The 13,654-nt window shown below is 61.7% G+C and overlaps 1 protein-coding gene across 1 annotated transcript; it reads left to right on the forward strand.

Moving 5' to 3' along the window:
* Positions 1-1,504: 1,504 nt before the first annotated feature.
* STMN3 (stathmin 3) lies at positions 1,505-9,091 on the forward strand. The gene is made up of 5 exons (XM_007954664.2): positions 1,505-1,523; positions 5,952-6,047; positions 6,231-6,406; positions 7,748-7,939; positions 9,032-9,091. The coding sequence occupies exons 1-5, from the start codon at positions 1,505-1,507 to the stop codon at positions 9,089-9,091; spliced, it is 543 nt and encodes a 180-aa protein (XP_007952855.1).
* The last annotated feature ends 4,563 nt before the right edge of the window (positions 9,092-13,654 follow it).

A 13,654-nucleotide genomic window follows, 5' to 3' on the forward strand; every position in this document is an offset into this window, starting at 1 on the left:
CAACACTGCAGGAACGGGCTGCGTGTGCCTTTCCTTTGGTCCCCCACTCCACTTCTATGGGGGTTGGGGATGCAGCAGCTAACACCTGTGTGTGTCTCTGCCTGTGTGTGTGTGTGTGTGTGAGTTTTCTGTGCTGTGTAACAAATCAGCACACACTTAGCAGCTTGCAACGACATCCAGGCATGAGTTCACTGCAGGTCAGAACCCCCACAAGGCTGAGCTCCTGGCATCACTCACAGATGCATTATCATCCCAAGGCTCCAGGCAAGAATCTGCTTCCAAGTTTATTCTTGTCAATGGCAGAATCCAGTTCCCTTTGTAGGACCGGGTCCCATTGTCTTGCTGAGTGTAGACTCCTGTCCCCCGCCCCCATCTCAATAGCAGAGGTCTTTCTCCTCCCTGTCTGACTTCTTACAACAGCCAGCAAGAGTGACCCCATCTTGAGGACTACTGTGCCACATAACATAGCTTCACCATCCATTGACCGACAGCCCCAGGGCTGCACAGGTGTGTACACCAGGTGTGTGGGGCTGGGGAGCTACCTTAGAGTCAGTGACCCAGTGCCACCCTGATAGGCCCTGCTGGGCCCACTCCAAAGTGGTCTTCAGTCCCTCCCAGCCCTGTCCCTTCCTGAGCCTGCCTCACCTGCTCCAAGTCCCCTGAGGGTCCCAGAGTGGCCCTCTTGGCCTGTTTGTTATTGTGGTGCGCCACCTCCCTTCTGTCTTGGTGACTGCATCTCTCAACCAGGACAACGGCCTTTTTGTCAGGTTTCCTATCTGTGAGGACATGGCAGGAAAGGGCCAAGGCCTCTGGCCAGCACTTCCCAAGTCCAAAGTATCTCTGTAGTGGAGAAGGAGGGGCCAGATGGGCTACCCCCACCACCAGAAGCACATGCTCAGCCCCAGCCCATCACTCATGGAAGCTGGGCACTGGCACGGCGTGTTGTCTTGCACCCCAGAAATGGGGGCCTGGGAGGTGACACCGTGAGGAAGCAGTAGGGCTGGGGTTTGAACCCATCTCTGTCTCACTCCAAAGCCCTTGCTTGACCTGGAGCTCCTACGGCCTTCAGGCCCATCTTCTCTGCCACCGCAGCAGCGGGTCATCCTTCCCGGCCTTGAGGAGACTCCACTCCCAGAGCCTTCCAGGCAAGGCTCCAGCAGCAGCCCCTCGGGTTGACGCTTGGCTCTCAGCCCACCACCTCCAGCATCTCGCAGACCCCCAGCTGGGGGTGGGTGCTGGTGAGAAGGGGGCCTGCCCCTGGGCGCTCGCCGGGCCCCTGGGCGCTCGCCGGGCCCCTGGGCGCTGGCCTCCCTCCGCCTGCCCCCTCCCTGCCGTCCCTCCTCCTCCGCCCCTCCCCCGCGTCCCTCTGACGGGCCGCAGCCCCTGGCGCGTCGCGGCGCCGCCTCCTCTCGCCCCCGCCCTCCGCCCCGCCGGCACTGCAGCTTCAGTCCCTGCAGCCGCAGCCGCGCGCTCCGGCCTCCGCACCGCCGCCGCCCGCAGCACCATGGCCAGCACCGTGTCCGGTAGGCGCCCGGGGAGGGTGTGCGGCTGCCGGCTCAGCCCCGCGCGACGCTGGCGGCCGGCCGGGTTGCGGGTCCCGGATTTCGCGCACAGCAGCGAAGAGGAGCCCAGGGCCAGGGCGGCGGGTCGGGGCGCCCCGGGGGGTTGGCGGCGCTGCGCGGGTGAGGACCACCCGCCCGGGAACGCCGCGGAAAGGGGGGCCTCCGAGGACGTGAGTGGAGCGTTCTCGGGGTGCGGCCGGGGAACCCGGAGCGCCAGGAACCGCAGACCCCAGGGGCTTGCGCCTTTGGGGGACCGCTGCGGCCCTACGCTAGAGGGGAGGGCGCGGGCTGCGGGCAGGGACGAGGAGCCATCCCCAAGCAGGCCGCGCCCGCACCTGGCGTCGCCGCTCCTCGCCGCGGGCCCCGGGGACCACCCTCTGCGACAGCGGGGCGAAAGCCACCGCCCTCTGCGCCTCAGGGCTTTGGATGGGGGAAGGGTTCCTCCTTTCCCAGCCCCCCAGACTGCGGTCGCCTCGCTCGCGCCCCACCCATCATGCAGTCCCTGCCCCACCCCCGCCACTGCGGACCCTCGCTACGAGGGCAGCGGGCCCCTCCTCCTGCCCTGGTTCCCACCCCACGGGATTAGGGTGGAGGGCACCAGGAAGACGCCGGGCCACCTGGACGCAAGGACTCAGACCATGCTGTCTTGTCCAGACACCCCAGAGCAGGGCCCATGGAGCTAACTTCTTTCTGCAGGAGCTCGGCCAGCTCGCGTGGCCCCGCCCGGCCTGTCAGGCCCTGACACCTGTCCAGAGGGGTCTGCTGATCTGTCAGCGGCCACATACCACGCCCTTCAAGTGGCTTGTTCTTTGGGGTTTCATCTGTCCCAACCCTCTCAATGACCGCCCCCCCCCGGGGGATGTTAGGACAGGCTTTTACACTGTGACGTTGGGGCAGAATGAGAGCAGGGGGCTGCGGCCCAGAGGCTCTGTCCTTTTAGTCTGTATTACATTACGTCCAGGCAAAGGCCAGTGGACAGGGATGGGTGGGAACTTTCTTCTTATGAGTCCCCTTCAGGGGTTCTCCCTCAGTAGCATCGTCCCTGCCCTGGCACACGCAACAAAGATTTGAAGGTGAGGGACCTGGCTACGCCCACCTTCTGTGGCCTTCAGAGCATGGGTGGACTTTCAACTTCCTGTCACTGACACCCACTGACACCCACGCTGTCCCAGGATGTGTATGGGTATCCTAGCATCCACACGCTGCGGTACTCACAGTTCTTCCTTTAACTTAAAAGTGGATGCTGAACAAAACCCAAGCCAGTAGTCACCGTTGGGAACAAAGGGGCAGCTGTAGGTGTAACAGCCGATTGCAGCATGGCCTCCACCACTCAGATGTGCCACGGTGCCATTCCTGGGGCTGTCCTGCGTCCTGACCTCCCCTGAGCCTCTCCTACCCAGAGACGTTTCAGATGGTGGCAGCGACATGAGAGTTGCCATTGCCAGTCAGCTGAAGTGACCCTGGGATTGTTAATGATGAGGTGTCTGGTCAGAACAGGCCCCCATTCTGCTCTGGGGGGTGTGTGTCATGACCGTTGTCTTCTGTAATTTCACATCACTGTGGAATCACCTCAGGATCCCCTTCCTGCGTGTCCCCAAAGGTCTTCCTGCACTGCCCTGGCAGCTACCCTCCCTTGAGCATCATTCCCCTCACCTGCTTGGGAGGACCGGGCTCTTATGAGTCCCTCCTGGGTGGCCTCTTGCCCTGGTTCTGCTCCTGACCAATTCTGAGTCTGCCTCTGTCCAGTTGTGTGGCCTTATCCCTCTTAGCCCTCAGGGCCTCCAGTTCTCCATCTGGGTGGGCCCATAGTAGCAGTACCCCCTAGGAGTTGCTCTTGGGGTTACAGGAGCTCTTTTGGTGACGTGCCTGGCCCCAGTGCCCAGCAGAGTGACACCTGGGACGTGCCAGGGGGTGCAGTTGTCCTGCCGCTCGGTGTGTGCCTGGATTGTCCTTCAGCCACATTTCCAGAGTCTCCTGCCCAGAGGAAGGCTAGCCCCACCACGCCGAGTTCCTGCCACTGTCAGAGAGCACTCTGACTAGTGAGGGAGGGGCCGCCTGGGGGGTGGTCAGCAGCAGCTTCCAGACCCTTCCAGGGGTGAGTGGGCATCTCTGGTGCCCCTACCCTCCCAGATCTGGCAGACCCTCCATGCTTCAGCTCCGGCCTGGCATGCTTAGTGACTCCAGGTGGGCCCTTTGCCTTCTCTTAGCCGCATTCTCCTCCTGTGGAAACCAGGTGACCAAGGCATCTGCCTTTGCTGGCTGGTCCTGAGGGTCAGTTGGGACAATGGGAGTGATGTGCCCACCTGTGGGAGCTGTTACCACTACTGGGACCATGACTCTGTAGGCTGGCTAAGGCCTGCCTTTCTAACACCCACATACGTAGAAGCTAATCAGTGTGCAGTTTTGCATGGTCAGGTAGCAGCAGAGCTGTGCTCTCAGCAGACTCCCAGGGTCAGTGAACAGGAGAGAGGAGAGCCTTAGGGCTGTGGCACCTTGAGTGGCCCCTGGGAGGGTCCTTGAGGCTCTGGAGGTTTCCTTGGGAGAAGTGGCCTAGAGGGTCTGGGCTTGGCCTCCTTCTCTCTGCAACAAAGACCAGAGTGACGTTCAAGTCCCTCGCCCCCAGGTCCAAGAATAGAGGTCCCTCTGGCCTCCTGCTTGCTCTTCAGGGCCTGGCCCCCTTTGCCCACTATCTCCCAGGTTTGCCTACTCCCCACCTGCTGGTCCACCTGCCCCTGCTCCCCCACTTGCAGCCAGACCCCAGCACAGAGTGTCATCTCAGGTCCTTCCTGGGGGGCCACTGCTCCTCGGCTTTTTGAGCAGTGGTCTTCCCGGGGTGGGGGGAGGAGGGGAAGCTCCTTGAAGGCCATCAGCCTGAGAGAAACCCAGCAGAATCCTGCCCCTGTTCAAGGGATGCTTGTCCCCTGGGCAGGGCCATGACCTCGAGAGCCCTGACCCCTGTCATTGGACCCCTTACCCCTGCTCACGCAGGTTCTCTACCTGGCCCCCATGCTGAGGTGACAGCTACCAGGATTGGCCCCTCCAACCTCTGTCTGCAAACCAATCTCCCTCCTGATGAGTCTGCACCATCTTCCCCATGAAAAGTTCAGGCTGGAGGCAGGGGGCCTTTGCACTGCTGTCAGGCCCCAGGCTCCTGGACTGGAAGGTGGACCCACTCAGGGCCGTGATGTGTGATTAGGAGAGATGGTGTGAGAGGTCAGACTGGGGGTGGTGTCAGCTGCAGGGGAGGCAGTGCTGCCAGCATTGGGGCAAGAGGGCCCAGTCCCTTCCTTCCTGGCCTCTGCTGGGACCCGGGCCTGTCCTGCTCCAGCTCAGCCTCCTCGTGCTGCCCTCCCCGCCTTCACCTTGGGGGCATGCAGGTGTGGTAGAAACGACCCACAGCCACATGTAACTCCACCCAGCCCCAGCTCCGGCGCCGGCTGTGTTGGGCAGGCTGTCGGTCGGTCTCCCAGCTGGGGAGGCCTGCACCAGACAAAGTGTGTGCTTTGGGGCTCGCCATACATGGAAACGAAATCATTTCAATTTTGAGAGTGGGCGTGTTCCCCTCCCCTGGCAGGGCTCAGGGTTGTGGGGGCCAAGTTGGCCTCCTTTTCCTTTGTAGATGACCATGCCAGCTGGTAGCATGTGATTTGAAAGGGCATGGTGGTGCTGAACGGACAGCTCCCCTCTCTGTAGGTGTCATCTGTGGCAAGTCCAAAGTGCCTGGGGGACAAGGGTCTGGCTTCATCCACGAGGTGGTCACATGGCCGTCAGGGTAATCTGGGGTGGGAGGGACAGGTGGGCTCAGAAGTGCTGTCACAGGGGCTATGATGAACTGCTTCACATCCGTGCCAGACCTGGCCTTGAGAGCCACAGGTCATTCTTGTCTGCCTGTGATGACAGGTGTCTGTGAGTCAGAGGAAGAGGGCAAGTCCATGGAGAGGCAGAGAGACACTCAGACTCAGAGAGATAGACACTGACAAAGAGTCACACAGAGGGAAACAGCAAGAGATAAGGGAGACAGAGACCAAGAGAGAGTTAGAAATACAGACAGAGATGGAAAGTCAGAAACATAGAGGGCCAGAGGCAGAGCCAGAGCAAGACAGAGTCGGAGAAACAGAAATGGAGATAGAGAGACAGAGTCTGAGGTAGAGAGAGAAGCACAAGAAACCGGGAGACACATGGGAAGTGTGGAGGGGTGGGTGGATGAGAGCAAGGTGAGAGGGAGGGAAGTCAGATTCCAACACCCTCCAATAGGAGAACAAGACAAAAATCTCAACAAGAGTCCTCCCAGCGGCGGAATCGGAGAGAGGGGCCCAGCCCAGCTAGGGGGAGGAGGGGCCCTGGGTGCGTGGTGCTGGCCGCGTCCTCAGGCCAGCCTCGTGCCCACAGCCTACAAGGAGAAGATGAAGGAGCTGTCCGTGCTGTCGCTCATCTGCTCCTGCTTCTACTCCCAGCCACACCCCAACACCATCTACCAGTACGGTGGTGAGTGTCCCTGGGCCGGCCAGGGCCTGTCCCTACTTTCCAGGCCTCCTGAAGCCCCCTGGTCTGGCTGCCTGCTGGAGACGGAGGTGGGTAGGGGAGGGCCAGGTCCTGGGACCCAAAGCAGGGAGCCCCATGTGAGCCGGCCTGGCGCAGCTGGGAGCAGCTGTCTGCTTTAACCTGCAGACATGGAGGTGAAACAACTGGACCAGCGGGCCTCTGGCCAGAGTTTTGAGGTCATCCTTAAGTCCCCCTCCGACCTGTCTCCAGAGAGCCCCGTGCTCTCCTCCCCCCCCAAGAAGAAGGACGTCTCCCTGGAGGAGCTGCAGAAGCGGCTGGAGGCAGCTGAGGAGCGGAGGAAGGTGGGGAACCCCGGCCCACTAGGCAGTGTGTGTGGGGGCACAGAGCGTGGACAAGGGCCCTGAGGCACAGGGGCCTGAGCTGGGGAGGGGCTTGTGAATCCTTGGACTTTCCCTCCCGAGGTGGGAATGAGACAGGGAGGGGCACCCCAAGCTGGCAGTCATTGAGGGAGATGAGAGGCAGCTACAGTTATGGGGCCCACCCTTGGCCATGCTGGGAGGAGTCAGATGGTGGCCCCGGGAGAGACTAAAACACACACTTAGGGGTGGGGAGTTGGGGGGCATGGCACTGTATCCAAAGTAGCACTAACTCATTGGCAGGTGAGTGACTTTGTCCGCTCACAGGAAGATCTAGTGAGACCCAGGGACGCAGGCCCTGCAGGGTTAACCAGTAGGGACAGGCACGTGGCTGGAGGTCATGCCTGGGGCTAATTACCCTGTAAGTCTGTGTCCCTACTCTCCTCCTGGGGTTGCAGGGCTGGATAGTGAAGCGGCTGCAGCTGCTGAAGCCCTGAGCTCCCTGACTCCCTCCTCCTCCTGGGGCCACTGCACCGCTGAGCTGGCCTAATTGGGAGCTCAGACTGGTGCAGTGAGCGCCCACTTTGCGCTCAGCAGACATTTGGGAGAGGACACAAAGGCCCAGCCAGGGCCCACAGCTTGAAGGCAGGGAGAGCAGGCCACCTGCGAAACCGGTACCTGCCTAGGGCCAAGGACAAGTAGAAAGGCCAGAGCAGGCCAAGGGGAAGTGGTCACCCCCAATGACGGCACGACAGCCTCCTTGAACGCCTGTGTCCGGTGGGCGCTGGCTGGAGGCCAGGGCAGCAGGACCAGTTGAGCCGTGCATGGACGGTGAGCAAGTGCGGGTTTAGGCAGGGAGTAGCAGAGGGCCAAAGGCGCGCTAGTGGCCCAGTACCTAAGCCATGTGACTGCTAATCAGGTTAGCAGGTCAAACCCACCACCCACTCCATGGAGGGAAGCCGGGGGCAATCTACTTCCGTAAAGATGTATCGCCTCGGAAACCCAGTGGGGGTCGCCGTGAGTCGGAATGGACTCCACGGCAGTGGGTTTAGTTTTTTCGAGAGGAGGGGCAGAGCAGGGAGCGACAGAGCGGGACTCCTCGCCCTCCCCACCTATGGCCAAACCTATGCCAGGCCTGGGTGACGGCGGAAGGCTGCTCCCCGGGCAGCGCCGGGGCCAAGGCACCCAACGAGGCCCCAGGCCGTCGGAGATGCCAAGTGAAGGTGTGGTGAGGACCGTGCCGCAGGCGGGCGCTGGGAACCGAGCAGCGGCGGAAGTGGCGCCCCATGGGTAAGGCCGCTCACGCACTCTCCGGCCTGTGCGCAGTCGCAAGAGGCGCAGGTGCTGAAGCAGCTGGCGGAGCGGCGCGAGCACGAACGCGAGGTGCTGCACAAGGCGCTGGAGGACAACAACAACTTCAGCCGCCTGGCGGAAGCGAAGCTTAACTACAAGATGGAGCTCAGCAAGGAGATTCGCGAGGCGCACTTGGCGGCGCTGCGAGAGCGGCTGCGCGAGAAGGTGCGCAGGGCGGGGCTCAGGGCGGAGATAGGGGCGGGGCCGGGCTCAGGGGTGGAGGTTGGGACGAGGGCGGAGCTCAGGGCAGGGCCGGGGATACAGGAGTGGGCTCGGAGGGGCGTGGCATGGGCGGAGCCCTGGGGTGGGGCGGAGCTGGGTGTGTAGGCGGAGCTAGGTGCGATGAAGACCTTGGGAGCGCAGCACAGGGCAGGCTTGGCAGTGCAGGGACGGAGCTCGGGGCGGGGCAGAGCTTAGGGTGTGGGCAAAGCCAAAGGCGAGGCGGAGCTGGGGGTGGAACTCGGGGGCAAGGCTAGTGTGGAGGCGGGTCAGGGGCGTGGCATGGGCGGAGCTCGGACAGGGCCGGGGCGCAGGTGGCTTTGCCCAGCTTGATCAGGCGGCGCCGGAGGTGCCCGCCCCGGGCGTACCTGGGCCTCGTATCGGTGACCATAACACTAACAAATACTTTAGTTAACCCTTAAGGGCTCGGAAGGAAGCGCATCCCAGTGCGAGGTAAGGGGGGAAGGAGCTCCCTAACGTAGCCGGGGGCCAGGAAGCCCCCAGGAACCCCATCCTTTGACTTTGTCCCTGCCCGCTGCGCCCGCGCGACTCACTGGTCCGCTTCAGGGCCAGCCCAGGAGGAGGCAGGCAGTTTCTACCGTTGAGAGAGAAAGGAGCAGGATCTCAAGCCAGCCTCCCCGCCCAGGACCCAGCCTTGGCTTCCCCCGTCCGTGGCATCCGCTGGTGCTCAGGCCGCGCGGGGACAGGGGTAGGGCCAGGTTACCCCAGGGAGGCCCAGAGCCACCATCCTTCAGGAAGTTTCGGTGGCATTTGTGTAACTCCAGTGGCACCTGAGAGCCACCCCCTCCCTCAGGTGCAACTTCCGCTTCTCCCCTAAGCTGCAGCTGGCCGCCGCTTTGGGGCCATGACCCGGGGCCTCTCCCTGCCTCGCTCCTCAGTCTTGGTCGCTAAGGTGTCTTCCTAGGTCAAGCTCTCGCAGCTGGGACCTGAGTGGCCTGGGGTTGGGAGGGCCCAGGACTCCGGAGCCCACACAGGAGGGCAGGATTGCCCACCGCACTTCCCCCTCCTGGTCTGCAGGAGCTGCACGCCGCCGAGGTGCGCAGGAACAAGGAGCAGCGCGAGGAGATGTCTGGCTAACGGTCTGTCTACACCTGGTACCTGGGTCCTGAGCCAAGAAAAGTACACAGTCGGGTTCTGGTTTGGTTTTGTTCCTTTGTTTAGATGCGACTCCCGTCTCTGCCCCCTCCCCTGTGCCCAGCTCCACGCTTCCCTCCCCGCGGTCTTAGCTGTCCAGTCCTTGTTCACTGACTACAGACTCTCCCTGGAGGAGCCCCAGGGTGGAGGGCTCTGCGGCCTCTTGGCAGATATGGATTTGACCTTAATAAATCCAAGCAGCGGTGGCATGGATATGTGGGGTCCTTATGCTAGGTGTTTTAGGTCAGTGTCGTTCATGGGGGGCATCCTCTGAGCCAGCTCAGGGAACAGGGAAGTGTCTTCCTGTGGGGCAAGGGGACAGTACACTGGGGGGGAGGGGGTTACTTGCTCCAGGGGGCTGCAGTCATGGATCAGGGACTGGAGTGGGAAGGCATGGGGTGTCCTAGCAGTGTGTGCATTCCCCACAGGAACTCAGTGCAGGCCACCTGGGCCGAGAGGGTTATGGGGAGCATTGATACTCCCTGGGCCCCACTCACTCAGAAATGCTCCCTTCTCTGAAGAGCCTTGGCCCAAGGAAGCCTTGACTCCCCCAGGGCTCCCAGCACCCTCGTGAGGCCCACTGTCCTTCAGGTGCTCTGCCCCTCCCCCCATCCTGGGCAGGTGTGGGTGGCAGCCGAAGTCCTCCTCAGGGAGCCAGAGGAAACAGCATTGGACAGGATCCCTGGGACCAGATGCCTGCAGATTCAGGCATTGGGAGGGAAAGGGACAGACTCCCCAAGCAGCCTCCTGTTCTCACCTTTCCCTGGTGGGCAGGGCCTGGAGAGCAGAGACCTGGCTCCAGGCCTCTTCTGCCAAGAACGCCCAGGACTGTGTCCGTCCCCTCCCTCAGCTCCCCCAGTGCTGGCCTTTTGAGTACTGCCACCTGCCTGCACACAGGGTGTGAAGAGGTCCTCGTCTTAGTGTCACTGTATCACCCTCCCCTTCCACACGGAGGGCCATGGTACAGTGTAAAGTGAGGCGGCCAAGCCAGTATCCCTGCTAGCCTTAGCCCCAGGGCCCTGGCCTCCATCTGCCAGGAGACCTGTGAAGGAGGGCACCGGTCTTCCAGGACCAGCCAGGGGCAGGGTGGATCCTGACACCCTGCGGTGGGACCGCTGCCCATCCAACAGCTGCCAAAGGGAATGACAGCCAGTAGAGCCCAGTGGTGCCCAACACCTGGCTTTGTGAGATGCAGGAGGGAGGTGGAAAGAGAGCAAGGCAGAAGGTCTTCCCATGGAGGTGTCCTATGCAGTCAGCTCATTCCCGCAGGGAAAGTGAACTTCAAAAACAAAACGCAACAGCTGACTGAAGAACAAACAACTGTTTCAGAAGTGGGTGAAACCGCCCAACCGTCCGTGTCCTGCCTCCACAGCCCAGTCGAGGCCATAGAGTCGCTGCTGTTCTCTGTGGCATGTGTGTGGTGTGCTACTTTAAACCAGAGCCTGTCAGATCTAATCTTTGTTACTGTGATGTTACATTGTGCAAAGGGTGCTGGAGGGTTTCAGAAATGGCTGTGTGTGAAAATGACACCACAAACCCACTTTCCTCTCAGGAGCCCAAGGATTTAGGGTACAAGAGAGGAGGTAGGGGCCACGGCTGCTGACCGGGCACCCTTGCTCTCCCCAGGGAAGAGCCGTTTGCTGTGGTCAGTTGCCACAAAGGACAGGTTGGGCCTTCCTACCTGAGAGGGTAGAGATTTGCCTTCCACACCAGTCTCAGGCCGGAGCTCTGGGCTCACTCTGTGGGATGATGGCACAGGGACTGTGTCACCCCTCGGGCAGCTGATGCTCAAGGCTGCAGGTGTGACCCCAGGATGGGGGCTGGGCACGTAAAAGTTCTCAGACCTCCCCCACATTGCTGAGTATGCCTGTTCCATGGGCCCCAGCCACAAGGAAGGGCCCACTGGGGGTGGGCTCACACATGGGCTGCCTGCCAGGCCCAGGGAAGGTGGCTGCTCATGGCGAAAGGAGAGCCAGCTCGGCCGTGTGCCACGAGCACTTGCCCCATCCAGCGAGTACAGGACACACACAGCAGGTGCTGAGGTGGAGACCCCAAAAATCTGCAGGGCTGCAAAGTGTAGCAGGGGACAGGAAACATATGCAAAAGTCTCCTCAGGTGCGAGGTGTGCCTACCTTCAAGGGCCTGAGTTTGGGGAACACAGACATGCACCCTGGCATCCCCAGAAGCCCACGCTGACCACAGAGACCAAGGCTCCCTAATCCTTAGGAGGGCTTGGGTGAGCATTCAGTGACAGTCACCACTGGGAGCCTGTGACATGGCATAGGAGTGGGGCACCTTTCACAGACCGATCCTTTTTCCTTAAAGAGAGGCAAAGGTGAGAGCCCTCCTGGGAAGCCCTCAGAAGCTTTAGTCCTGGACTGCAGTGTGACAAACTGGCCCAAAATGTACGGCTCAGGGTCTCAGGTTCCATTCAGCATGTTGTCTGAGACTGAGGTCAGAGGGCTGGAGGTGGCACTTCCAAAGTGCTCTCACATGGCGGCTATTGGCAGGCCTCAGCACTGCAGACGTGGACCCTCATGGGCTGCTTGAGTGTCCTCTCAACGTGGTGACCCCACGTGCCCCCCAGTGAAAATCCATCAAAGGGCAGGGAGGAAGCTGCAATGAATTAATCTTGTCAACCACACCATCACTTCTGTCACATTCTACCTGTAGAAGAGTGTGACCAAGAGCCTACACTTGGGGGGAGGGTCCGGTTTGCCCCTTGGAAGGCAGAGGTGTAAAGAAACCGGGGCCGTATCTTAAAACTACGTCAGCTCTGTCCACATCACTGTGTGTGGTGGACATGGCTGGTGCTCACTCGGTGCCTGGGCTCCTCCAAGCAGGGTGTCTCGTTAAGCTGGTGACGATGACAGCATGGGCAGGTGCTGTCCCTAACGGGGCCTCCCCTGGCCCTGTTACGCTCGTCCGCGGCAAGAAAGGCCCGGCCGAGTCAAAGGCCCTGCCTGCAGGGAGAGGGCCCCAGCTCCACCAGACTCCCCGTCCTCAGCTAGACTTGACACTAGACTTGGATCTCAGTCAACGGAAACTCCATTGAGTAGACTGGAAAGTGATGTTCACGATCCAAAAGTCAACCCTCACACGAGGTTCCTGTGCTTGGTGAGAAGCCCCAAGGTCTACCGTGATGCCCCCACACTACAGCGTTTCCTACCTGCTGTTCAGACCTCAGCCTCCCCATGCCGAGCCGAGATGTTAACCTGCACCTACCAAGCCTCTGGCTCCAGGGTCAGCCGCATGCTGGGGAGGGGACGGCGCTGTGCCCACGTGGCCGTGCCATAACATTGCCAGGCACAGAGGCCAAGCTCTTTCCCCACATGAACCCTGAAAGGCGAGACAGACAGAGACAGCTAGGGGTGGGGTGGGAGCGTGTCACTCTGATTTAATCAGCAAAGATCTGCTGAGACGCATGATGCTGGGGAGGGAGAAGCGCCGCTAGGACACGGTGGGAGGGAAGGGGGCAGGCCGCATTCCATGGGGTATGCAGGAAGGCGCCAGAGGGCCGCAGTCAAGGCGGAGGCGCACCGGGGCCTCGCGAGGCCACAGCACCAGCGCGGGGGACACTCAATGCGCCCTGCGCGCACCCACAGCAGGGGGCGCTCAGGGCCCTCCTCTGAGCCGCGGTTGGGAAAGCGCAGGCGCGAAGGTCGTCGGTTGCACCCGTCCGGCTGTCCTCCACGCAGCCCTTCCCGTCCACAGCCTTACTCCTCGTGTGCCACCCGCATCGAACTGTCACCAACACTAGCTCCTGCGCCTTTCCCTCCACGAGCTGCTGTCTTCCCGGAACAGGAACCTGCTCTGAAGCAGCAACTGTCCCACACCGCAGGGTCCGTGATGCACGACCGTGTGCACAAACCTTTCCTGCATTTCTTAGTTTACCTTGAAATGGAGACTTCCCAGTGGAGCCCACACTCCATGGTCCGGAGCCGCGGGGCTGACAGTGCTGGGGGAAGCGCGGTGCGTCTGCTCGTTTCGGGAGCCCTGTGCTCCTTGGCATTCCCCCCGCCACTCGCCCACCCTTGCGTTCGTCCTCGGCGTCCTCCCGAGGTCCGGTGCTCGCCCCGGCCGGGATGGGAGCGGGTTCGGGCGGCGTCTGCTCGCGAATCTCATCACCTTCCTGGCAAACGACTCTCGGGCTCGTCAGGCCGTGAGCGGACAAAGGCCAAGCACGCCGGTGGCTGCACAAAGCAGCGCTGGAGGCGACCAGCCATCCTTCACAGAAATGGACGAGGTCCAGAGAACTTGAGAGCCGCCCCAGGCTGCCCTGCGCGGAAAGACGGGTAGCGCCGCGACCAGACGCAACCGCGTCTGCGCCTCATTGCAGAGAAGCCGCCCTTTCCGCGTATGCGCGCCGCCGCCGGGCCTTATTTTACAGTACCGCCCACCTCTCCGCCGAGCGCCAAATAAGTCACAAGGTTCGCCCCAACCGTGCGTGCTCGTCCCCGCCGCCTGCGTCACTAGGAAGCGCGCGCCCGGGCTGCCGCCGCCGCC

This window comes from Orycteropus afer, unplaced genomic scaffold, assembly GCF_000298275.1.
Source record: "Orycteropus afer afer isolate SDZICR_OR568_19922 unplaced genomic scaffold, OryAfe1.0 scaffold00469, whole genome shotgun sequence".
NCBI lineage: Eukaryota > Metazoa > Chordata > Mammalia > Tubulidentata > Orycteropodidae > Orycteropus > Orycteropus afer.

Coding starts and splice junctions, on each gene's coding strand:
- STMN3 (XM_007954664.2), top strand. Junction 6,048..6,230: donor CACCATCTACCAGTACGGTG/GTGAGTGTCCCT, acceptor TTTAACCTGCAG/ACATGGAGGTGAAACAACTG. Junction 7,940..9,031: donor GAGAGCGGCTGCGCGAGAAG/GTGCGCAGGGCG, acceptor CCTGGTCTGCAG/GAGCTGCACGCCGCCGAGGT.